General features: G+C 45.4%; 1 protein-coding gene across 1 annotated transcript in view; it reads right to left on the bottom strand.

Moving 5' to 3' along the window:
- SLC14A2 (solute carrier family 14 member 2) overlaps nt 1-1,751 on the bottom strand; it is a 56,063-nt gene extending 54,312 nt beyond the window's left edge. Inside the window, exon 1 of the mRNA XM_068562289.1 lies at nt 1,572-1,751. Coding sequence (XP_068418390.1) covers nt 1,572-1,751 — 180 coding nt within the window. The remainder of the gene's footprint in view (nt 1-1,571) is intronic.
- Nucleotides 1,752-17,366: the final 15,615 nt, after the last annotated feature.

The raw sequence follows: 17,366 nt of genomic DNA, 5'->3' as shown, positions 1-17,366 counted from the left end.
CATATACAGAAAGGAACTCAAAATGGATAAAAGACTTACATGTAAGAGCTAAAACTATAAAACCCTTAGATTAAAACATTGGAGTAAATCTTTGTGACCTTGGATAAGAAAATGGTTTCTTGCATATGACACCAAAAGCATAAGCAATCAAAGAAAAAATAGATAAATTGGACTTAATCAGAATTAAAAACTCTGCTTCTAAGGACACTATCAAGAAAGTGAAAAGAAAACCTACAGAGTGGGAGAAATTATTTGCAAATTATATATCTGGAAAGGGTCTAATATCCAGAATATAAAAAGAATGATTACAACTCCACAATAAAAAGACCAATAACCCAATTTAAAAAATGGGCAAAAGGTTTGAAAAGACATTTTTCCAAAGAAGATATACAAGTGGCCAGTAAGCACATGAAAGGATGTTTGACATCATTTGCCATTAGGGAAATGCTAATCAAAATCACAATGAGATGCCACTTCACATTCACCTAGGCTGTAACAAAAAAGACAACAACACATTTTGGTGAGGAGGTGTAGTGGCACGATGTGCACATTGCTGGTGAGAATATACACTAATGCAGCCACTTTGGAAAACAGTTTGGCAGTTCGTTAAAATGTTAAACATAGATTTACCATATGACCGAGAAATACCACTTCTAGGTATATACCCAAGAAAAATAGAAACGTGTCCACACAAAAACTTCTACACAGATGCTTATAGTAGGATTACTACTTATACAGCCTCAAAGCAGAAACAACCCAAATGTCCATCAGCTGATGGATAAATAAAATACAGTATATTCGTACAATGAAATATTATTTGGCCATAAAAAGGAATGATCTACTGAAAGAACCCAAAAACATTACGCTAAATGAATGAAACCAACCATAAAAGGCCACATATTATATGATTCCATTTATATGAAAGGTACAGAATAGGCAAATCCATAGGGACCGAAAGTAGATTGGTGGTTGCCAGGGGTTGGGGGGAGGATGGAATGAAGACTGACTGCTAATGAGTATGGATTTTCTTTTTGAGGTGATAAAAATATTCTGGAATTAGATAATGATGATGTTTGCACAGCTTTGTAAATATGCTAAAAAACAGTGTAAGTATACTTTAAAGGCGTGAATTTTACGGTACCTGAATTACATCTCATTAAAAAACCTAAGCAGTCTTGGGTCCTCTTCCACTGAATCTGTAGCTAGCCAGGCTGCCTCGGTGCTGCTGGGTCCAAGGAGTGCTAAAGGCCTGTGTTTGAATGAGGGCTTCCTTTTGGAGATAGTAGAGTAATTCAAGGGAGCAGGTGTAAGGGGAAAGATTTTGGGGACTGGTTGGAAGAATGGTATGTGTGTGTGTGCATTCTCTACTTGTCCTTAAAATCATGTCACACACAGAGCCACATTTTCCATCTAAGGCCAAGTAGGGCTGATTGTGGGTGTGAGCACGTATGGGGGGCAGAATCTCCTCACCTCCATGGGCATTAGGTCACATGTGCTGGGAGAGCAGCATCTTTCTACACTCTTCCTCCCACCACCCACCTGGGAAACACCCTGGGTGGGACGTTCCTCACCTTTTCTTCAGGCATTTCCAGGAGGGGCAGGGCCGGGTGTGTATCCTGGGGGCTTGAGGGCCAGCTAGGGCTGGTAAACTCTGACTCATAGAGTTTGTGTCTGCTGGAAGGAGGCTCTGCCAGGAGAGGACTGCTGTGAGTGTGAGTGTCAGACATCTCTTCCATGCGGTGGCCACTCATGGATCATGCGACTGGTGAAAGGAAAGGGAAAGAACAGGTGAGTCAGGATGGGGCCTCAGGGACTTGACCAAGGCTGGATGGAGGTCCCAGTAGGACTGAGGTCTGTCCTGACACAAGGGACCTACTCCTCCAGTCTCTAGGGCTACCAGAGGGGTCTGAAGCCATTCCTCAACCCACGTGACCTGTACCTTTCAAAATCCCCCCATTCTTCCAAGTCCAGAAGAAAGTCCATTTCTTCTGTGCAGATTTCCTTGACCACCCAGTTAGACTAGATCTCTTTTTTTTTTTCTGATCACTAAAATATTTTTTCTCTACCTTTCATATCATCCATTGTACTCTCTTATTGTGGTAATTAGTTGTACATATATTTTCCCCTTGATACATACATGTGGATCTGGGTCTTCCAACCAAATGGGGGTCTAAGAGAAATTTGTTTTCTTAGTTGCTGTGCAGCTTATATTGCTGACAGTTGGCCTGCAGTGCTCCCTCTCTCCCCTCTGCCCTCAGTGCCCTTTCCAGCTCCTCCCCCCTTCCCTTCCCCAGGAGCAGTAAGCAGCTCTGGTATGATCTCTTGGAGGCTATGTGCACCGGTCCCTCCATGTGGGGCTCCTTTTCCTTTCACCACTGGGCCAGGACTTATGCCAGGACTTGGTTTTAAAACAACCTGTGCCCAGCATCCTTAGTTTCCAGTTTAGTCCTGCTGCCCCCTGGTAGTTCTGTACTTCACCTCTTCCTGTCTCAGCCATTCTTCTTCGGCCTCCTCCAGCTCAATTACGTCCTCCTTGACTTTGACTTTATTGCTTATTTGGGAGGTGGTTTTGGATCTGCACACAGTCTCATCTCAGTATGAGCTAGAGTTTTCCTCACTGATCCGTGCTGCCATGGGTTAACCTTCCATCTACATACCTGTAACTCCCAAATCTAACATTTCTAGTCCAGTTTTGAGCACTAGATTCATAGATTTAATTCTTTACTTCATACTTGCATGTAGATGTTCCAGAAGCAGCTTAAACTTAATACACTGAGACAACCCATAATGTTACCTTCCCAAGTCCTGTCCTCCTCCCTCAAAGGGGCCCATCCCAGGAAAAGTCCCCTCCCCCTTCCAAGCTGCTCCTTCAGACAACTCAGGAGTCAAACTTCATGCTTCCTTCTCTTCCACTCTCCAAATCCAGTAGTTGTATCTCTAAAATACACCTTGATGTACAGTATCACCACTTAGTTGTCATTACTTCTTGTCACTTCTCCAATAACTCTCAAATGATCACCTCTACCTCTTCTCAGATTTCTCCTCCAAGCCGTGCTCCACAGGCAGTCAGAGTTGTCATATTAACACTCAAGTCTACTCATGCCTGTTTCCTGATTAAATCCCTTCAATGGCTACAGAGGGAAAGCCACATCTTTAACATGGTGCTCAAGGCTCTGCATCACCGAGTTCGTCTATGCTTTAGCCTGCCCTGTGCTTCTCCTGCCCCTCATCTCTGGGATCCACACTGGCCTCCTTCTAGCACTTTCTACCTCAGGGTCTCTGCAAATGCTGGTCCATCTGCCTGGGAGGCTTCTCCCTCACTATTTACCTGGGTGACTCCTACTTTTCCCTTTGTGTCAATTATCACCTATCAGTGATGCCTTCCCTGATGGTCTCCTGTCACATGTTCTCATGGGACCCAGTATTTTTCCTTATACTGTTGTATCCCAGCTCCTAGCATAGAGCCTGGCACATAGTAGGTATTCGATAAATAAGTAGTTAAGTGAAGGAGAAGGAGGGAAGGAAGAAAAGGGGGAAGGAAGGGTGGAAAGCTACAGGTAACTGCTAGAGTGGGGGAACTTTACAAATCACCGTGGGTCTCAGGTGTTGAATGGTTTAAGAAGGTGTGGGGCTGCCCACCAGCTCTGCACTTTGAGGCAAAACTCTGCTGTGTCTAGCACCTGTCGTCATTCCCAGGAAGAGCTCATTTAAACCATGGCTGATTTTTAGCGTGGGTCAGCAAACATCATTCAGATCCAACAAACTCCTCTTTCTCGTTCTGCCATGGGTCTGAAAGAGGGCCTTTCCTCTATTCTGACCTTGCAGGTGGCGTTTCAGTGAGTTTCAGACTGCCCTGGAGGGGGCACCCTGGAAAGGTTTAGGAGAGGGAAAGCCCGCAAGCCTGAGAATCTGTTCCTTCCCAATACACTCTCTCCCTCTGGTGGCCAAGAGGTGATACAGCATCCCGGCCTGTTGGTATGATTCCTTCCAAGTCACCTAGTTGAAAACGTGAGGGGCAGTGAGATATCTAGACACACGATCTGCATGACACTACATATCTGAATGAACTAGAAATGTTCTGGAAAAATCGTGTATTAAATTTAGCGGCTGTGAATTACATTAAAAATCCAGTTGAAAAATAAGTTTTTTCCCCAAATATATTTCATTGAATCTAAGATGTTATCAACTGTAAGATATATCATTGTTTTGTGTATAACCAAGAAAGAAGAAAATGCTGCCAATTAAAATTGCAGGTTGCACCCTGATTTAAGAAATGTTAAAATATGAGAAAGATGTATATTATATAATCAAGGAAATATGATAAAAATCATAGTGATGTGGCTCAGGAATACAGGAGTAGGAATTGTTTTCTAACTATGGGACTTCAAACATTTATATATTTTTTTGATGAAAAATGTGTGTATATATTATGAGCCCTTTAAGAACAGGGCCTGTTACCTTGTTGATTTCTGTATTTGCATTGCTCAGCAGAAAGCCTGACACATAATAAACCCTCAATATTTGTTTAATAATTATGGAAAGAATGAATGCTTGCACAATGGAAGTACTCTCCAGAGTGTCTCCAAAAAGGCTCCATCTTCTCTTCCTTTGAGTCCCTCCTGTATGCAGATAATATTCCCAATTACCGATGGAGAAATCAAGGCCCAGGAAAGCAAAACAAGAGTTGTTTCTCACGTGGATGTAACTCTCTGAACTTTCTGAAGCAAACTTGCTGCCTTGGGATGGCTACAAGGAGCAGAGACCCAGGGAAACCAGCAGTTTGCTGCAGAGTCAAGATTAGACCCAGTTTCCCACCCTGGGCTCCTTCTATTACTCCAACTGCCTTGCAGGGCACAGCTGGGGGAGGCGGGGGAGGCGGGCAGCCCTCCAGCCCGGGGCCAGGCCCTCAGCCCAGTGTCCTATTTCATAAGCCCACATAACCTCGGCAGGAACAACGTGATTGCATCTCCTCTGGGGAACACAGCGTTCCTTTGCCATGGGAATGTTTATCCTGCTCAAATGGGGGAATTTTGGCTTTGGGGTAGGGGCGAGACGTGCAGCAAAAATGGCCTTGTAAAGAGGAGGTCACTGTTTGGAAAGAGCAAAGGCTGTGGAAGCTGAGATGCCCAGTTTCACTCTTTTCTCTGCCAGGAGGTGTTGCATGGGCCTCTGTCTCTCCCTCTTTAACGGGTTCTTAGGACAGTGAAACTGCTGACTTGGTTCTTGGCACACAGTAGGTGCTCAGTGATTTTTATTTTCCTCCTTTCGTGTGCTCCCAAATTGAAGGGAAAGATGGATAAAGCAACCAGATGAAGTGCAAGCTGGCTGGTCTGAAACAGAACGCCTTTCAAAAGTTTCCATAAGGCGTTGGCCACTTGTTAAAACTGGACGGTGAAATCGCTGCCCGAGCCACGTCCCGTCAGAAGGCGGCAGGCCTCAGAGCCCATTCCCAGCTCAGTTCTGAGCCAGTCCATTAAACCTGCTTCCAAGAACACATAATTATCTGCTTGGCGTGAGAACGCTCTCCTTGGCTGCCCGCACCTCCTCTTCTCCCTCAGAAATGTGGACAGAAATGGCTGTTTGGATCAGCCTCCTATCTCTCCAAAAAGCCAGGCCTCAATGTTCTGCAAGGGGCTCCCCGGACAGACTGGGCCCTCCCTCCTCTTTGAAGAAGCTCCCTGTTGAATACCTACTGTGTGCCCTTAGGCTACCCCAGGGGGCACGGAGCTGCCGCTTGGGCGGTAGAGAGGCAGGGAGAGAGGCAGCAGACTGTCAGTGTGGAAGGAAAGTGGGGCAGGGTTGGGGGGACGCAGGGGCTGCTGTCGAAGCACAGGGCAGTTCCCCAACCTCCCAGCCTCAGGGAGAGCAGCCCAGGCTTTCATGTTAGGACTTGGCTGAGCAGGCAAGAGGGAGGCGAACACTCTAGCCAAGGAAATGCCTGAAAAAATACACACCTGTTTTGTGCCAGGAAATCCCAGTTGTGGGCCTGCTGGAGCCAGAGTCAGCCAGCAACAAAGGCGAAGCTGGGTGTTAGAAGCCAGACTGTGAGTTCTCAGTCCATATACTTGGACCCCAGTTCACCTCCCAACATCAGAAAGCGTGGCTTCCACTCTACTGTACTAATTTTGAAATTCTTCTTCTAACTCTTTTCTCTAAAAGACTGCTTCCAGTAGCAATGTAAAAACATGCCTCTGCCCAGTGGAGAGAAGCTGCACCCTCCCTGGCATATTCTTGCAGTTATGAGAGGAAAGGGCCTGTGATTGAGGGGTTTCTTTTTTTTTTTTTTTTTTTTTTTGAGGGGTTTCTTGAGTTTCTGGTGTGAATCAGTGCACAGTTGAAGCTCCCTCTCCCTGTGGCTTGTTGGGTTTAAGTCTGCCGGTGACCTTGTCATGGGGGGTGAATCTAAAATGGCCTCATTTATGTCATCTTCCACACAACTGAGTTACTGAGGTTGCAGTGTTCTGGAGAAGGAAAAGTGATTAGTAGGTTTTCCAAAATATTTATTGAATTGATTAATTTTGCCCAAGACTTTACAATTGATACAATTATGGAAAGGGAGAGTTTCCATAAATTTCTACAACCGTAGGACGGAAAGGGATATCCTTTGCCTCTCTCAAACTTTGAAGGTCCATTTTTTAGTGCCTCTGACTGTTGGCTGGGGTCCCACAACCCCATGAGGCAGTCTGTTCTCACTGTGAACAGCTCTGATTACTGGAAACCCTTGGGTCTGTGGAGCTGACATCAAACCCCTGAGTTCTACCCATCGCGGGCTCTGGTTCTGTCTATCATGCTGGCACAGGATGTTCGCACTCCTTGCGCCACATAAGAGCACTTCAGAGATTGAGTCCAAACCTTCCTTTCTCTAGGGAAGACCCCTTGAGCTTCCTTTGATTTGGCTCAGCAGACAAGGCCCCCAGACTCTCTGCCGTCTTGCTACCGATCACAGTGACAGCAGGATCAAAGGCAGGGACTTCGCTCTGAAGGACCTTGCTGAGTCAGGCTGGGTCCCTAGGCCAGGGGTTCTGCTGATCCCTGAGCTTGGGGGACAGCTGCTGAAAGGGGGAAATCAGCTGTGCAGGGCTCAGTGGATGCTGGAATGGGGACAGAAGAGGCCCATGGGCTGGTGGATCATCCCCAGGGAGGCCAGGGAGAGGCCTGGTCAATAGACAGATAGGCTGGGGAAGAGAGGAAGGGGCCTGGCATGCCACTGGGCCTAGGTGAGAGGTGCCTTTCTCAGGGTCAGTTGTATAAGAGGTTGGCCAAGTGCTGCCTCTTGTTAGGAGTGGCTCAGAGCTTTTCTTGGCAGCTCCAGCCCAATGAGTTTGATTTGGGCTCAGAGGAGCCTGACTCACTGGGGCCAGAAGGTCGGGCGGGTGGGACGGGAGTCAGGAGGCAGCAAAACTCCTCTGGGCCATCAGCAGACTGTCTGGGATTAGACGGCTGGTGGCCAGCGTGCCGGGGGCTGTATCTTTCTGGCCTCTGCTTCAGGGCCAGGGCTGGGACCTGTAGCTGGGAATTTAACCAGGGCCCTCAGCTGAAAGTCTCAGGAGTCTATGTAAGGCGGAGGTAAGAGACCAGACCTTTGATCTCTGCCTTAGATACTAGCTTGTGTTTGGAAGGACATTCAGAGGCACGTACCACATCCTTCTCAGCTGACACTTTTCAAGTGGGATGACCCTTCCATGTGCTATGTACTGAGCCCCTGCCTCACCATCCCAACTGCAGCAATTACCAGGCCGTCAGAGTTCCCTTCGAGGGCCTTTGTCTACATCAGTCTATTCTCTCCCTCTGGGCCAGGCCCTCCCCTGTCCAGGCCAGCTCACATCCCTTTCCACCTCCCCACTGGTGATGGATATATTATCTTAAAACACTACTTGGTCATGCCATGGCTCAAAAATCTTCCCAGGTGCTCCAGGTCTGAGTGTCTCATTACCTCTGGACGGGATATGCACACTGCTCCAGATGCTAATCATTTTTGGTGGGAAATTGTTGTATATTTAAGCAAACATGGCTAATAAAAGAGTAGCGTGCAAACATTTTAATTTTTAAAATAAACATTTCTGGACAGACATTTCGAGTCTGTAGCTGGCTGTTTCGGGCATGTCCCCAGACCACCTGGGGATGATGTGTCAAGTGCCTCCATAAGTTGGGGCTAGTTGGGGAAAAAGTTAAGCAGCACTGAAGGTGGCAACTGTCCTCGCTCCCCTGCGGCTCTGCCTGAGGGCTGGGCCCCCTGTGCCTGAGCATGTGCCTCTGGCCTGGGCAGGAGGTCTCCTCTGGCCCCATGGCCTCCTCAGTCTTGATTCTGTGTCATGTGTGTTGTTCTCCATTATCCACCCTGATCCTGCCCACAGCTTGGCCCTGTCATCACTACGGTAACTTCCCGACCACCCGGAGGTGCTCTGACCTTGCCTTTGACCCATGTGGTGGTTGGGATCTGTTTTACAGTGCAAGAGTCACACACACACACACACACACACACACACAGACACTCATCCACACATTCACTCATGTACATGTCCCCCCTGACATGCACACAATCATACACACACTCACACACACATGTCTCTTGCACACACACATACAGGCGCACACACTATGAACACTACAAATTTTGCACTGCTTTAAACCTTCATGCGCATAGTATTTCATACTTTACAAAGCACTTTCCTTACTATAACTGCATTTGTCTCCTCAAACGATCCCATGATGTGTGGAGTGAGGTAGGATGGTGTATTCGTCTCACTTCACAGGGCCAGGGAAGTGAGGCTAGCTGCCTGAAGTCACATAGGGGTTGACACAGGAGCTGGGGCTGACCCTGCCTCCTAATGCTCGGACCTGGGCTCTTTCCGCATCACTGACACCCTTGCTACGGGTCCTGGACTCTTCCCTGAGGGTGACTCTCTCCTCCCATGCAGATACCAGGGGCCTGGCTGTATATAGTTTATGTTTTTGGTCTTTGGATGCAGTGTGTACAAACACGTGCCTCCTTCCATGAACTAGACCACAGTGTGAGCTGGGACTTTGCGTGTGTAACCGGGATGGTGTGTAGCCCCATCTGCCACCGTGGCAGGGAGAGAGTTCTGTACTTGACCTCTCCAAAAGGCTTTGTTTGGCATGTCCGTAAGGCCCTTGAGCTACGCCCTTTCTTTTCAACCAAACTTTGATAATTTTTTTCCTGGTACAGATGTTTGCTTTCTGAAAGCGACACTGATTAGAGAGGGGAGTCAGGCTGTCCCTGGGAGGGTGCAGAAACTGGGACAGATCCCATCAGGCACTGTCCTTGGAGCCTCTTATTCAGCTAAAATGGAGTCAGGTGAATATGGAAGGCCTCTGTGGACAGAGTGGAGGTGTTTAGAATGGGGTGAGGGGTACTCATGGGAGGGGGAGGGGAGGCAGTTAATGGGCCGGTGTTCAATCTCAGGTCATTCTTAAGCACCAGCCGAAGGAGCGACTGGACTGGATTCTCCCAGTGCAGCATCCCGCCTGCCCCATCCTCTGTGGCTTTAGACAGCGCTTCTCAGTGTGCTGTAACATGCTTAGGAGCTGGCTTTCCCCCAGTCTCCCAGTTTTCAAAACTGGCGTCACATAAGCCATTTTCTGCACATGATGAACCCAAGCCACTGTTTTCATCTGGTTTGGTGGGAACTGAGTAGGGATGAATTGTTTTCAAAGCACCTCCCCTTTCCCTTCAGCCGGATGTGAATGTTTCTTCCTTTAAACCCTGAGAGCAAAGGTCCTAAACCTTGACAGCACATGGTCATCGTCTCTTTCTAGGGAGCTTTAAAAATGCTGCTGCCTGGGCTCCTTACCCAGAGATTCCGACTTAAGTAGTCTGGGCTGCAGCCTGGGATGGTTAAAAGCTCCCCAGGGATGCTGACGTGGAGCACAGATGGGGAAGTGCTGACCTAGGTCTCTAAGTCTGTTCTTGTTTTGCACACAGTCTGCTCCCACCTGCTCAAGATGAGTGATGAGCATCAGCTCCAGTTCTAAACTCAGGAGCTCAGCCCCACCTGCAGAAGCAGAATCTGCATTTGAACAAGAGCCCCAGGTCTGCTCCTTCAGGTCTGAGTGGCACAGATGTAGGGGTCTCACCTGGTGGCAGAGGTGGGCTGTGGGCGTGGTAGGAGAGGGCCTGGAAAAGATCTTCATTCAATTCAGAACTTTTGCTTAGTGGTCAGAGCATTCAGTAAACAAGCAAAACCAGACAGATTTAAGAACAGCAAAACAAAATCAAAACAAAAGATTTATGACTTTAGTTAAATGTCATTACATCCTCTATCTCCAGATGAAAGGATGTAGCAAACACTCCAGTCTTTTCCAGTGTGTGCCTTGGCCTGTAGAAGCTAAGTCCCTGCTTCCCATGCAACCTGCTCAGGGTCATATGCAATGGCCTACTCGCAAGGAAGCTAGTTATAAGGGCTGCACAAGTTCAGAAATAAACATGTACTGCCTATGGAAATGGAGGCTCATTCAGTTGTTGGAATATCGAAAGCCAATGCTCACCTTGCCTTGTAAGCCCATACAAGAAAGTAAAGAGGAGACACAGACGGGTTGTTGATTTGCCCATCCCCGAAGAGAACAGAAGCTTGGACCCACATTGGGGTGAGTGGAAGTTAGGGGGCTTCAGTTGTGACGGCCTCATGCAGCCTTGCCAGAAGCTTCAGTGGGGATGAACACAGCAGGAGGGCACCAGAGAAAACCCTCAGCGATCAAGAGATTAGTGTGCACTCTCAGAGAGGAGAGGACAGAGAGAGACCCACCTGATGTGGAAAGGGACATTTTGTGGAGGTAGTGAGAAGAGAAATACAGTTGGGATTGGCAGAAATGAAGGAAAAAGTGGAAGGATTGGAGAATTCTAGACACAAGAAAGAAGACGAAAGAGAAGAAGAGGAGGAGGAGGAGGAGGAGGAGAAGAAGAAGAAGAAGGAGAAAAGATGGACTGAGGAGAGGAAAAAAGAGAAAATGAAGTCACAGCTCAGTAGACGCTGTAGACGCTGATGTGCTGGTAATAAAGGAAAGGGGGTAACACCAGGCTGAGGAGGAGATGGACGGGGTGGGGCAGGCAGACAGCAGCCCCTGAGCCAGTTGTCTCTGCTCTGATGGGGCAACGGCCTTCAAGCTGCCACACCCCTTGGCTTGGCTTCCCCCTCCTCCCCTCTTCCACGAATCCTGTGAAGGATAGAGAAGAGGAATTGGGGAGCTTCTTTTTCGTCACCCTGGCATATCATCTGGACTCAGAAATAGCCCCTGGGGCAGCTATCTAAAAAGGAAAACAGGAGTTTAACAATTCCAGCTCCATCCCGCCCTCACTCCTCCCATGTGACTAATCAGATTGACAAAACAAGCTTTCTTCAGATGCCCAAAGAAGCCACTTGGGGCTGCATCAGTTGGGTGTCAAGGAATGTGTGCATTTGGAAGTGGCTGAAGGCATTTGCTGAGCTGCTTGTCTTCTGACTCCCTGAGGCTTGACTGAGGTAATGGGAGAGCTAAGTTGGCTATATTTAAACAGCCAAAAATCTGAAGAGATGGAATTTGTCTGGACATCACTGGAAAGTAAATTGAGCTTGTTGTGAAATCTCTGAAGATGTGTTTTCTCTTGAGCATCTGAAAGGAGGGTGAGTGTTGATGAGCAAATCCCACTGGGATGGAACAAAAAACACACGGACTCTGGAGTCCAGCCAAATTCCAGCTCTGCCACTCACCACGGTGCCACCTCAGACACAGATCCCTCCTCACTGTGAAGCAGGATGTTGGTAACTACCTCGCAAGGCCACATGCAGAGGGCCTAGCTCACTGCCTGGCATGTGGTGGGTGTCAACCAGTGTCAGTTTCTACCTCTATCCACCCACATGTTCTGGGGTTGTCCACAAATTCTAAAGACTCCAACTGCCAGGGATTTTTAAAAGAGGGGATTGGCTGATGTAAATATTTAGAAATGTTAATCTTCCAAAAATTTCTTCATAGCAGGTCTTATATTGGATGTTATTCTTTCATTCAAGAGTATTTGTTGAGCACCTACTATGGGCCAGTCACTGGAGATTCAACAGTGAGCAAGAAAGAGCCCTTCTTGTCCTAATGGAAACCAGAAGGTAACCTGTAAGTGCCCAGGGATGGGATTGTCTGGTTCCCATGGCGGGAGGGTGGGTTATGGAAGTGAAAACAAGGGAGCACCTTTTGGTGACCTGAGGGACTGAGGGACATAACTAGGATGTTTGGGAGGAAGACTGGGGAGGCTAAAGATCCTGCAATATGTAGGACAGGCCTATATGACAAGGGATTGTCCCACTCAAAATGCTCGGTGAGAAACCATCATAGACCAAGGGTGGAAAAAGTCATGGAAACCAAAAACTTGCCTGCTGGTAGTAATATTTTTAATATCATCATTTCCGTAACATCAGCTTTTAAGAGATCTTTGAATTGGGTGTTAAGGGATCTTGTAACCTGTTTCTCTTGTTTTCCAGATTTTCTAGGCCCTTTTCTCCTAGGGCCTTTCCTTCGATATAATGATTGTATTCATTTTTTGGTGATGTTCCTAATTCCTTCACGCACAAAGCTCATGCAACCAACTGTGAACTAAGAAGTGAGGTTTAATCAGGATTCTAGGATTCACAGACCCCCTTGATCAGTGATTTGCCTCTACAAGGGGTCTAGCTTTGATTAGGGGTACAGATGGGGATCACAGATTTGGGAGAAGACAAATGGCTCATTGGGGATCTGAACCCACTGTCTTAGGCTGCATTATTTCTGTACTCTAACTCACTAAGACAAGAGTCAGGAAAACCCTTCTAAAAACTGATGACCCATCAATAACATCTTCAAGGGCTTCTGGGGTTCTAAGATATAAACATTTTTGGGAATACACATTAAAAATGATATGACAATATAACCCACCCAATAATCATATTCTTTTAAGAATTAAATTAAAATTAATTTAATTGTAATTAAATTAAAATTTAATCATGTTTATACTTATCATGTTCATAAAATCATATACATTCATTGTGAAAGCGTAAACTACTGAAGAGTACAGAAAGAGAGCAAAAACGTATTCCATTGTCCAGATGCAGAAAAGACCATCATAAACATTGGGGATCTATCCTTCCAAACAACTCTTTGCTTATATTCACAAGAGAAATGGACACACAAAACTAATTTTCTAGAAATAGGATCATGCTTTACAAGATATTTTTTAAAGTTAAAAGTATTATATTTAATTTTATTTGACCTTAACAAAGGAAAAATGAATTAAAGTGAAACTAAAGAAACTGCTTAACTTCAGATAAGTGTTTATCACAGGAAATATTTTTGATTTTTATAACCCTTTAAGACTAAGAAAACAGAAAAACTATTTGGAAAAAAATCAAGAATTCAGTATCTTTTTAAAAATTCCATGTTTCATTTTTAGGTAGTGTTGATTACCTCTTTACTAAGAAAAATGAGGAAATTGGTTTTCCATACTTTTATCAATTTTTATTAATTTTATTACCATTATTATTTTTGCTTTGTCAAGGTTTATACTGCTTTATTTTATTCCTTAATTGTAATTCAAAGTTGTCTTCTATCTCTAACTCTATTTATCTATCCAGAGAAAAAAGAACTAATATATTAGGCTATTATTAGGTGGGCCTCATTGCTCCTTGCCTCCTGGTAGTCACAGCACTGACCTGTGTAACCAGTGGGACATTGTAGAAATAATGGTCTGTGACTTCTGAGGCTGGGTTATAAAAGACAGCCTTGCACTCTTGGCTCACTTGCTCTGGGGGAAACTGCTGCCACGTCATGATGACACTCAAGCAGCCTTAGGAGTTCCTCAACAACCAGCATCAGCTCACCAGCTGTGTGAGTGAGCCACCTTCGGAGTGGATCCTCCAGCCCTGGGCAAGCCTTCAGATGACAGCAGCCCTGTCGCCATCTTGACTGCTGTCTTATTATAGACCCAGAATGACCCAGAATGACCCAGCTGTGCTGTTCCTGGATTCCTGGCCAAAGACATTCTGAGGATAATAAATATTTACTGTTGTTTTAAGCTGCTAAGTTTTGGGCAATTTGTTACACATCAATCGATAATGAATACATTAGCCATCAATATATCTTCAAGGATCTGATTTTAGCCAGTCTCTTAGCAGGAATCTTGAAAGGCATTATTTCATAGAAAAAATGAAGGTTCTTGGGGAGAAGGAAGGAACCAGTATTTATTGAACACCTACAGTGTGGTAGGTATTGTTACCCTATGTTATCCTATTTAATCCTTACAGCAACCCTGTAGAATAGTGTGGAGGGCACTTGCTTACCAACTTGGAGGTAGTCTGCTGCCAAAATGTGATGACAGGACCTATAAAAAGATCTGTTTGCCTCACACTTTTGCAGGAAAGTTGTTTCCTATTGATTGAGTATCATGGGGCAGAAATATCTTTTGGGAAAAAAATATTGACTGTGAATATTTTTGGCTGTGAATATTGGCTGTGAAACATAATCAGCCCAGTGTTTGAGGAATGTATATACCCGGCCCTGTGGCACATTCTGTGGGGACATGCCTGAGAAGTACTCACCAGTATTACCTTCAAGGAGGCAGAGACAACACTTAAATGCAGGAACAGAATCAGAAAGCAAACTGAGAAAGTACTGACACAGTTAAAGCACTCCATCATTTAATTATTTGGCTGTCCTTAGCAAGGGCCTCTCATTTGCAAGGCTGTAGCCTTGAAGAATGTGAAATACATGATTTCCGTCCTCTGGGGACTGAAGGATGGTTAGACATGTAAAAATGACGTAGGATGTATTATTTGGAAAATTCCCATGGTGGAACCTGTAGCTTGGATTGCCTAATCCTCCTTCTAGGGTACCTTACTATACCCAAGAGGCTGGAAAGTTAAATGTCAAAATTTTCAGCATCCCTTGAAGCTAAGCTTTAGAAGAAAATCAGGTTTTGTCAATTAGAGGCATTTAGGAAATATTTAGAAGGTGTAAGTGAATCAGAAGACTTTAGTTGTTTTCTGATGAAAGTCAGGTCATGGACATATGATGTTTTCTGCCACTCAGTGCTCAGCCGCCAGCTTTGTGGGGTTTGAGAGGCAGTAGCTGTAGTGACTTTGTGATTCTGGTTTCCTGATTCCTGGAATTCAGTGGTGGTTCTTGAACTCAAGTTTCAGTGGTGGCCTCAGAGGTAGTAGCTCCTATGGTAAATCAGTTCTGTAGTGTCCGGGAGTAATTTCTGGCCCAACCTAGAGAGCTCCCTCCTACAACTCTGCCCCAAATTTTGTAAGCCCCTAAGTACCTGTGTTAAATCCCTTTCTGCTTACAATACCTGCAAGGTTTTCTGTTTCCTGTACTGAACCCTGACTGATAGATGTCAGAGAAAAAATCCAGTGTTCAGAGATTAGAGCAGGGGACAGTTGAGAAGGGGTAATAAGAAAGGAATTTGGGGAAGAGGTAAATTTTTAGCATAAAGGAATAAGGATTTCAAACAGCCAAGAGGAGAGATGAGGGCACCATGGTGAGAGTGAGTAAAAGAGCCTGTTTCTCCTTCTCCCAAGTTGGTACCTCTCTATCACCTTCCACCCTTCAGCAGGATGGGTTATGTTTTTCATTAAAGCCTAGACTTGAATGAACAGTTTCTTGGAGTTTCTGTTTGTTGTCACTGGAAGTGTGTTATTTCAATATGGGATTCAATACCCAGGAAACAGACTCTCATGGAGCCCCGCATGGATCCTGCAAAGATAAATACATCTGGAGAAGGCAGTGCTTTTCCTTTCCTTTTACCTTCCTCCATCGCCCCGCTGGAAACTGCAAGCTGCTGTCCAAGCTCAGCTCCTGATCACCTGTCTCCCTGGGGGAGGATAAAACAGAGGGACCAGGTGTTCTCTGACATGGTAAATCAGAAGAAAAATCACTGTATTGGGAGTGAGGAGACCTGGGATCTAAATTTAGCTCTGCTGCCTACCGGCTGTTTAACCTTGGGCAGGTTTAATTAATAACTAGATCTTAACTATTTCATGAATCTGCCCACTTTGCTCCATTTAAAAGGCTGCAACCTTAACTCAGACCATTATCATTTCTCCTGTTACAAGTCCTGATATCTGTGCATGATCCACAATCCATTCTTCTAGATGCATCCAGAATAATCTTGTAAGAATGCAAATCAGGTCATATCACCTCTTCTTTAAGACTCTTTAATGCTTCCCAGTGCCCCTAGGTTGTCAAAAACTCCTGGGCAGGACATTAAGTCTGATTTGGTCTCAGTAGGCATCTCCACCCTTCTCTCCAGAAGAGGCTGTATTTTAAGGTGAACTAGAGCCAGTGGTTCCCAAAGTGGGACGTTCATCCTGAGGGGTACATGAGACAGTCCACTGGGGTGTGAGTAGAAAATACTAGAACTTCTATGTATATTTTTATCTAAAAATTAAGGTGAACTTAAGATAAGGAGTCTTGGCTCAGATCATTTTTCAAGTCATCACATGTCACATGTGGACATTGGGTACCATGTGTGAAGGTCAGCACTGCAAGGTCACCTATGCAGGCTCTGGAGTCAGACTTCCTGGATATGTGCTTTTTATTTGTTATTAATATTATATTATTATTCTTAATTTTATTATTATCATCCTGGTAAAGAGTGGAACTCCCATGGTGCAAAAGGATTTACACAAAATGGACAGTCAATTAATAAGACTCCTGTAAAGAAACTTCAAGACTTCCCTGGTGGCACAGGGGTTAAGAATCCGCCTGCCAATGTAGGGCACGCAGGTTCGAGCCCTGGTCCGTGAAGATCCCACATGCTGCGGAGCAACTAAGCCCGTGCGCCACAACTACTGAGCCTGCGCTCTACAGCCTGTGAGCCACAACTACTGAGCCCGTGTGCCACAGCTACTGAAGCCCACATGCCTAGAGCCCGTGCTCCGCAACAAGAGAAGCCACTGTAATGAGAAGCCCATGCACCGCAACTGAGTAGCCCCTGCTTGCTGCAACTAGAGAAAGCCCACGCGCAGCAACGAAGACCCAACGCAGCCAAAAATAAAATAATTTAAAAAAGAAACTTCAGATTATAAAGAAAGATTGACTAATATAAGCCCAAATAAATCACAAAAAAAAGTGGTGGGGCTATTGCTTCCTCAGTTCTGATTATAAACTCATTATCAGTCATATTAGGAAGTAAAGGCAATGACAACCTAATTAGCCAAGATGAGAATTAGGCCAAAAAAAGATAAAAATAATGAAGTCGACTTTAAAAAGGATTTACATTCACTGTCATTAAAGATGACCCTCACCTAAGTGTGTATTGTGCCTTGACATATTGGCTGCTGTAAGTACATGAGTATAAATTATAATTAAACAAACATTTTGGGGTGCCTGCTCAAAAATATTTTTAT

This window comes from Eschrichtius robustus, chromosome 14 (genome assembly GCF_028021215.1).
Source record: "Eschrichtius robustus isolate mEscRob2 chromosome 14, mEscRob2.pri, whole genome shotgun sequence".
Taxonomy (NCBI): domain Eukaryota; kingdom Metazoa; phylum Chordata; class Mammalia; order Artiodactyla; family Eschrichtiidae; genus Eschrichtius; species Eschrichtius robustus.
The sequence above is the reverse complement of the archived record's forward strand: the minus strand, read 5'-3'. Positions and strand labels throughout refer to the sequence as shown.